General features: G+C 41.0%; 1 protein-coding gene across 2 annotated transcripts; it reads left to right on the top strand.

Moving 5' to 3' along the window:
* Window positions 1-219: 219 nt before the first annotated feature.
* On the top strand, window positions 220-6,758 carry LOC120568165 (ETS-related transcription factor Elf-1-like). 2 transcript variants are annotated; one of them, XM_039815493.1, is made up of 7 exons: window positions 220-396; window positions 530-653; window positions 3,021-3,125; window positions 3,308-3,463; window positions 3,573-3,647; window positions 4,004-4,199; window positions 4,591-6,758. In XM_039815493.1, the coding sequence occupies exons 1-7, from the start codon at window positions 343-345 to the stop codon at window positions 5,180-5,182; spliced, it is 1,302 nt and encodes a 433-aa protein (XP_039671427.1). In that variant the 5' UTR covers window positions 220-342; the 3' UTR covers window positions 5,183-6,758. The 2 variants fall into 2 exon arrangements, with proteins under 2 accessions (XP_039671427.1, XP_039671429.1); XM_039815495.1 differs by lacking the exons at window positions 220-396; window positions 530-653 and adding an exon at window positions 860-1,014.
* Window positions 6,759-7,826: the final 1,068 nt, after the last annotated feature.

Raw genomic sequence — 7,826 nt, 5'->3', positions numbered from 1 at the left:
ACTTCCTCATCGAGAGTGGAAGCATCGAAGCAGAGCAAGTGAACACGAGTTTCCTGTGACGCCTCTGTGTCTCTGGTCAATACGTTTACTCACATCACTCTTCCACTGTTGAATTGTGCTGTTTGGAAAGAGGCTGGCCTCATCGTATCCTGGCGGGAGCTCTCTGGTAGAGCCACACTGACAGTCAATTGCTGTTCATCTGAAGATTTTCTCCAAAACCTGGGTCTGTCAGGACGCAAAAACACATCAGACCTGTCAGTTATTAATAGTCGTCTAAGCTAATAAACTGTGATGCTATTTTCAAGCAAGTAAAGGTCGTGTGTGGGTTTGGGATATTCAGCCATGCAGTCAGAGCTCATCTTTGACTTTGCCAGTGACCATGTCAACATGTCACAGGTAAGTAAATTTAAGCAGTGATGATATTCTTTGTGTGCTGAAACAGTGCTGGCATGTGATGCAGCACAGATTTTTTCTATTTGACAAATTGTAATCTGATTTAATCTAATCTAATTTTTTGTGTGTGTTGCAGTTAGGGGGTTACTCGGATTACCCTGCAGTGATTGTGGAGCAGGTTCCCCATCCCCACCTGTTCTCATATACAGGTCTAACGTGTGAACAGTCACAGACAAAGCATCACCAGCAGCTGCTCAAAGGTCAGTACGCACGCACACACAGGCCTTTCTTTACCTCACATTTAATGGTTGGAGCTCACCTGTCGTCCAATAGTTATTAAACGGTCCAAGCTTTTTTCTGTAAAAGTTTTATTTAAATCCTACTAAATTAAAAGTCCCACCAGAGTCACGTAAAAGAAGCCCTGGGACTGCACATGCGCAGTCTCAACTCTCAACCCTCGCACATGGACCACCCTTCGCAAAAATTCAGGAAGTGAAACAAAACATTCCTGGCTTGTGCTTGGGAAGACCGTTAATGAATCATATTAGGATGTAGACGTGGTCAGTTCGGGCTACAGCACACATGCTATGGCTTGTTCCTCACCAGTGCTGGGAATTAAAAGTAAGTTATATCACTGTATCGGGTTGTTTTCCCGACTTTATTCTGGTTGGATCGAGCAGTTGAAGTTGGGCATGGCGAGGCTCGGTTAACCTAGCTAACGGTAACGTTAACTGACATCGCTCGCAGACAGCCATGGGCAATTTACGTTACAATTACAGAAGTTTTGGGACAGCAACTTACCTGCCGTGGTTCTTTAAACGTGGATATTTGTTTTGACATGTCGTTTGCTGGTTTTCTCGGCGGCAGAAAGTATTAGAGCCATTTGAGTCCACGACAACCAGCTGTTAGCAACAGTAGCAGATGTTTTCTAGCTCACTGCTTCACAGCGTGCACACGTCACATAAATAAATGCGTACAAAACAACTCCATTTGATAATATTTTGCCTCAACGACATAAATGTGGCAAGATGTATGCTAATAGATGTGATAATTACAGAAGGCCAGATCTGCCCATATTGTTTGTGTGGAAGTAAAAGCACTGTGAACAGTGAAACATCAGACTCGGATATTAGTTGGTATTATTTCTCTAACTGTGCACTGTAGGAAAATTGAGTAGGCAAAATAAAAAGTAGGTCCATCGGTGCTGTATATCCGATATCACATGTGTAGCCACAGATCCATCTCAGCCACAGTTTTCTCAATGGTGACTTCTAAAGGAAGCCCATCCTATCTATTTGGTACAATGAAGGGGTACCTGAATCCATCTGATAGGGCTGTGGTGGCACGTCAGACAAAAAAGGTTGGGAACCACTGCCCTTGTCCCTTAAATATCTGCCATTTCAGAGGCAGCTGATGTGGTTTTCATTTGTGGTGGTCACAAAAAGGGGTGGGGCAACATGGGTCAAATCCTCTCATCAAGGCATCGATATCAACAATGTTTCATTTACGGAATTGTTCCGGTTGCACCGGATGTCCCTCACCTTCTGCTTTCTTTGTGTTGGCATTCTAAACTCTGGTTGATTTGAGAAACATCCTCCGAGCTAGAATCGACAATCAGATTATATTTACCTTTTTTTTTTTTTTTTGAGTAAAATTCTCATCACACACACACAGCCATTATACTTCCAGAGCTCGCCTCCCTACCTGCACACGTTCCACCAAAATAAGTTCCTTCCCGAGGCTGTTTTGCAGAGGCACCGTACCTGTGCCCGGCGCATAGCGCCACCCAAGACAACTGTGATTGGTTTAAAGAAATGCCAATAAACCAGAGTGCGTTTTTCTCCTATCCGGAAATGTTGTGTGGACTAGCCAGAACTTCCTCCGCAGCGCTGTGGAGATAGGTCTGGCAATGCGAGACTACGGCATTTGTAATCATTCTTATCCAGCAAATGAAATACCTGACATATTAAGGGGATTCATCACATTGATGTTGCTGTCAGATTTTTAATGAAATTCCTTTCGCCCCAATTGTACTGGCATGGCAGCAGAAAGTTCAGAGACACATATGTTACAACGTTAAATAAAACCACCTGCATGGTAGGGATGGGGGGGAAATCGATACATTATAGTATCGCGGTATTTTCTGTGGCGATACTATATCGATACACAGATGCCAAGTATCGATCTATTATTATATATGTGTCGTCGGTGTTTGTCTGCTTGACAATCCCATTTTGGAGCGAGAAGTGAGATGAACAAACAGAGATAACATCTTTTTAGATAAAACAGATGTTGACATTGAAATTTCAAATTTCGGAAAAATTATCAAATTGTTGACAAAAAATTTAATAAATTGCAATATATCACAGAATATTGCAAAATGTTTAAAATCGCAATAATATCGTATCATGACATAAGTATCGTGATGATATCGTATCGTGATGCTTCTGGTGATTCCCACCCCTACTCCATGGCTAGATATCTCTAGCGGTGAGAGAATGTTTTTTGTAATTTGGCTCAACCGTCAGGCTTTTGATTCTCATGTTTAATTTTCCTCTTACTAAATACCACCTTAGCCACCTGCTAAACATGTTTTTGTATGTTACTCCCTTTTCTGTGGTCTGCAGTGGAGCAATGTGAAAGTGGAGAGGAAGAGACCATGGAGACACTTGTTGCTGCTGATTCCCTTCTCAACATGGACTACCCTGACACCCTCTCTCTGGAACACTACTGTAAGCACACACACAAATAGTTAACACTACTCACATTCACAGTAACAGAGTGAAGATGCCCTAATAAAACCTCACTGCTGCTTTTTGGTGTAGGACATGTCTGACCGCAAGATGTTATTTTTAGACATGGTGGTCACACAGCGCTGTTCTCTTTCATTAAATCTGTTTATGCCCCCCTGCAGCCCAGACCTTCTTACCATCACTGGGTGATGTCATCACTACTCCTGTTACCCAGGTGACTGTGTCTGCAGAGGGGATTGTGGAAGCGTTTGACCAGCCACAATGGCACTCGTTGCACACAAAGAAGCCTGCAGCACAGCTGCAGTCCAAAAAGAGAGGTCAGTCACTTTCTGGGTTATCAGCTTATCTGAATCTAAATAACGGTATAATTGTGTGATTATATTAAATAGCTTGTAAATTAACTGGTTTTATTCTTCAACTACTCAGGAAGAAAACCTCGACATAGAAGGGCAGAGTCTCCCACACCAGACATTATAGTGAAGAAGGACAAATACAACAAAGGTATTGTCACACAACAAAATGAGTTAAGCGCCTTTCAGACATGCGTCAGACGTGAATGTCATGGCAAATTTACATGTTGGTCTCATGTCTGAAGAAGCGCCAGAGTCACCTTTTACATAAAAGTCACAACAGCAATCTCACTAGGTCTAACCTGGTAACGTTTCCATAAGACTTTTAGTCTGAATTAAAGTCAGAGTAATGTAAAGGCTGCAGCAGTACATGTACAGAGAGATCAGAGAGACCAATGTGGATCACAGGGGATCAGTCACTTGCAAGACAGCTTTTACAACAGTCATTTCCCATGTTGTTTCTTTGTCTTTCCTTTTCCATCGTGTTTTTTTGTGTTTGTGCTTCAGGAGGAAACACACTGTACCTGTGGCAGTTCCTGATGGAGTTGCTGCAGGACCGACAGGTCTGCCCTCGCTACATTAAATGGACTAATCCCCAAGCAGGAATCTTCAAGTTGGTCAACTCAAAAGCAGTGGCCAGACTCTGGGGCAAACACAAGAACAAGCCAGATATGAATTATGAGACAATGGGCAGAGCACTCAGGTACACTACCAAAAGAAGGCTAAGGCTAATTAAAACTAATGTCACTATTAAATTAATCGGTTTGAAAAAAAAGTCAAGTTTCTCTAATTCCAGCTCTTTAAATGTGAATAACTTCTAGTTAACTTTCTCCTCTATGACAGTAAACTGAATATCTTTGAGTTGTGGACAAAACTAAGCTTTTTTTTTTTTTTTGGGCTGATTAAAACTTTTCACCATTTTATAGATTATTTATTTATATATAGAATCGATTAATCAAGAAAATAATCAACGGATTAATCTACAATGAAAATAATCCTTAGTTGCAGCTGTAATCCTAACATGGTCATGTTTTTGCATTAAGGAAAATATGTGGGGTTTGTTTTGTTAATGCTAAATCTCTGTCTTCATGTAGGTACTACTACCAGAGAGGCATACTGAATAAGGTTGAAGGCCAGCGTCTGGTCTATCAGTTCACCTCTCTGCCCAAAGATATGATTTATATCACAGATGGAGATGGCATCAAAGAGGAAGAAGATTACGATCACAACGAAAATAGTGGCAATGATGAGGGCGTGAGTGATGACTCCGATGACAGCACTATACCTTCTAGTGACCAATCAGTGGAGGAGGAAGATTCCCACCCACCACAGAAGAAAACGTCATTCAGCTCTGTTCGATCCCCAGCTACCCAGCGGACCAGGCCAGCTCCCAGGCCCTCAGGCCAGCGTGATACGGTCCTGCGATCTGCCAGCACCAGCTTGATCCAGGAGCAGCATTTGCCTATTGTGTCCGCTGAGATGCTGCGGACCCTCCAGAACCTGCAGAAGGTCCAGTCCCTGCAGCCTGCGGGTCACGCCTCGGTCTTCAAAACCGCTCAGCTGCTGGGGAGTCTGTGTGAGCGACAGGCTGCCGCTGAGGTGGCTGTAGACAGTGATGAAAAGTCACACCCAAGACTCAAAGTGGAGACACCACAGCTGGTGCCCCTAACTAGCTCTGACCAATAGAAAAGACCAATCACCCCTAAACACACACACACACATATGCACACACATGCATATACACTCCACTGACTCAGGACCTGTTACAGAGCTGCATTTTGCTGTAGCAATGTCTGCGCACCAGGGCCTATATTTCTTAAGTGTGAAAGAGTGGGTGCACTGATCTAGGCTTATTTTTTGTATTTTAGATTATATTATTAATTGGTAACAAAAGTAATTCTAGATCACTGCTTCCTCCTTGACACCTGATTCGGCAGGAAACTGTCAGGAACCAAAATCTCATAACAAAGCAGTTTACTTTCTAAGAGACTTTAAAAGCGCATGTGCTGTATCTCAGCCTTCTGTCATTCTCTGAAACCGTTAACCATACAAGATACCAAAGACAGACATGCACTGCAATCTCCAGTCCCTCTGCACCTTCTGCAGACACATCCTCTGCTTGCACTTCACCTCCAGCATCATGGATCAAATGATCTGATCAGCACACTGTACCTTCCTTCTCTGCCTTTACTCTCACTCTTTCCCACTCTTTTTTTTTTTACCATCACATGCTGAATCATTCCTTTGCCTTAAAAATGACTTTGCACTAGTGTTTACCCCTGCTGTATATTTCTTCTTTAATAGTGCCTGATGATCTCAGTCCATCCTGTCCCCTGCTTCCTTTGTTCCTGGTAATCATGAGGTTATTGAGGGAAAACATTCCATATTATTATTATTATTATTATTATTATTATTTTTTTTTTTTTTTTTTTTTTTAAAGATTACTGAATTATGTTTTGTATTGTGAAATGTTGAAAATAAGGGAACACTGTTATTTCTAGAATAGTAATTTAGCACTGCTGCTGTTTGTAGTTAATGTGTCTACACAGTGGACCTTCTTTTTGTTGACAATCACCAGTGAAATGACCTTTTATTTAGCTACATTGCCTCTATAGAGTCATACTGCTACTATTTAGCCTTTCTGCTATGTACACATTCTGTTTAGTTATTACACGTATGCATATATGGACCTCTAAAGCCTTGATATCTTTATGTATTGTGTGTTATATACTGTATATCTGTGAACATGCTTGACTTTGTGCCTTGTTGCCATTTTCTCCCTCAGGTTCGTACAAAATTAGTTTTACTTCAGACTATATACTCTATGCAAGGAGTAAAACGCCTGGCTCTTTTATAATGAAGTAATGCTAAGTTCAATGTTTTCACTTTTAGTTGATCTTAGTTTAGCCTCACATGCCTCACTCGAATGAAAACTGAGTTTGCAAGATTTAGGCTGGCTTCTGTGAGGCTAAACTTGGCTTAGAAGATGCTTGTAACTGTGCCTTTACCCCCAGGGAATCCTATGCAAAACTGTTTTCACTGTATTACAGAGTAAACCATTTATTTGGAATCTCCTCGCTTTATCTGGAGGTCTCTTGATACTGTAAGTTTTACTGATATTGATATGTAAGCTTGTAGCACAGGGAGAGGTGGAGTTTCTGTTGCCTTATTTTGGTGTGTTTGCTTTCATGCAGGCTGGCAGTGTTGAAAAGATAATATTCTATTATATGAAATAAACTTAATTTTGTCATTGTCTGTTAAATTAATTTTCACTAATTTATTCACTCCCATATAGTTTACCAGCATCAGTGGTTAAAAGTACTTAAGGACAATTTTGAGGTACTTTACTTGAGTTTTTCCGTTTTCTGCTACTTTACACTTCTACTCCACTACAATTCACAGTGACATATTGTACTTTTTATGCCTCGACACCAGCGACAGCTGTGGCCAAAGGCATTATGTTTTTGGGTTCTCCGTACGTACTCCGTACGTGCGTCCCATTCTTGTGAACGCGATAGTTCAGGACCCCCCTGGAGGGAATTTCTTCAAATGAAGCTTAAACATCCACTTGGACTCAAGGATGAAGGGATTGTATTTGTGAGGTCAAATGTTAAAGGTCAAGGTCACTGTGACCTCATGTCTTTCTATCCCATTCTGGTGAACGGGAGATCTCAACAACACCTTGAGGAAATGTTTTCAAATTTGCCACAAACGTCCACTCAGATACATTTATTGTATTTTGAAGGCGAAAGATCATGGTCACTGTGACCTCACAAAATGCTTTTTTGGCCATAACTCAAAAATGTATACCCCAATTATGACAACATTTAACACAAATCTCTAATAGGATATAATGACAAGTGATGACATTTTATATCCAAAAGGTCATAGGTCAACTTCACTGTGACATAAAAGCAAAAATGCTTTATTTGGCCAATATTCATCACCATAACTCAGAACAGAAAGGGGAGATATTTGATCGGATACTGAATTGGTGACACTGATTTTGAAACGCTGGTGATTGTATAGATCTTCTGTGCTGCCGGGTTGAGTATTTGTGTGAAGCATCCATGTTTGCCAAAACCCTTTTTATTAAATGTCTTCAAAGTCTGCACTAAATATATGACTTTGGACAGACATGGATGTAAACTGCTACTTGACTGGCTGGTGGAAGCATACAGCCAAGGCGGTAATTGTAGTTACTGCATGTCATTTAATTTACAGGTTTAGTTACTAGTTACTTTGCAGATACATAATACAGTAATACAAAATATGATCACCAAATTATGTTTTATTAAGATAAGATTTTATTGATGGCTGAGGGAAAATT

The sequence above is a fragment of the Perca fluviatilis genome, chromosome 11 (assembly GCF_010015445.1).
Source record: "Perca fluviatilis chromosome 11, GENO_Pfluv_1.0, whole genome shotgun sequence".
NCBI classification, from domain to species: domain Eukaryota; kingdom Metazoa; phylum Chordata; class Actinopteri; order Perciformes; family Percidae; genus Perca; species Perca fluviatilis.
The sequence above is the reverse complement of the archived record's forward strand: the minus strand, read 5'-3'. Positions and strand labels throughout refer to the sequence as shown.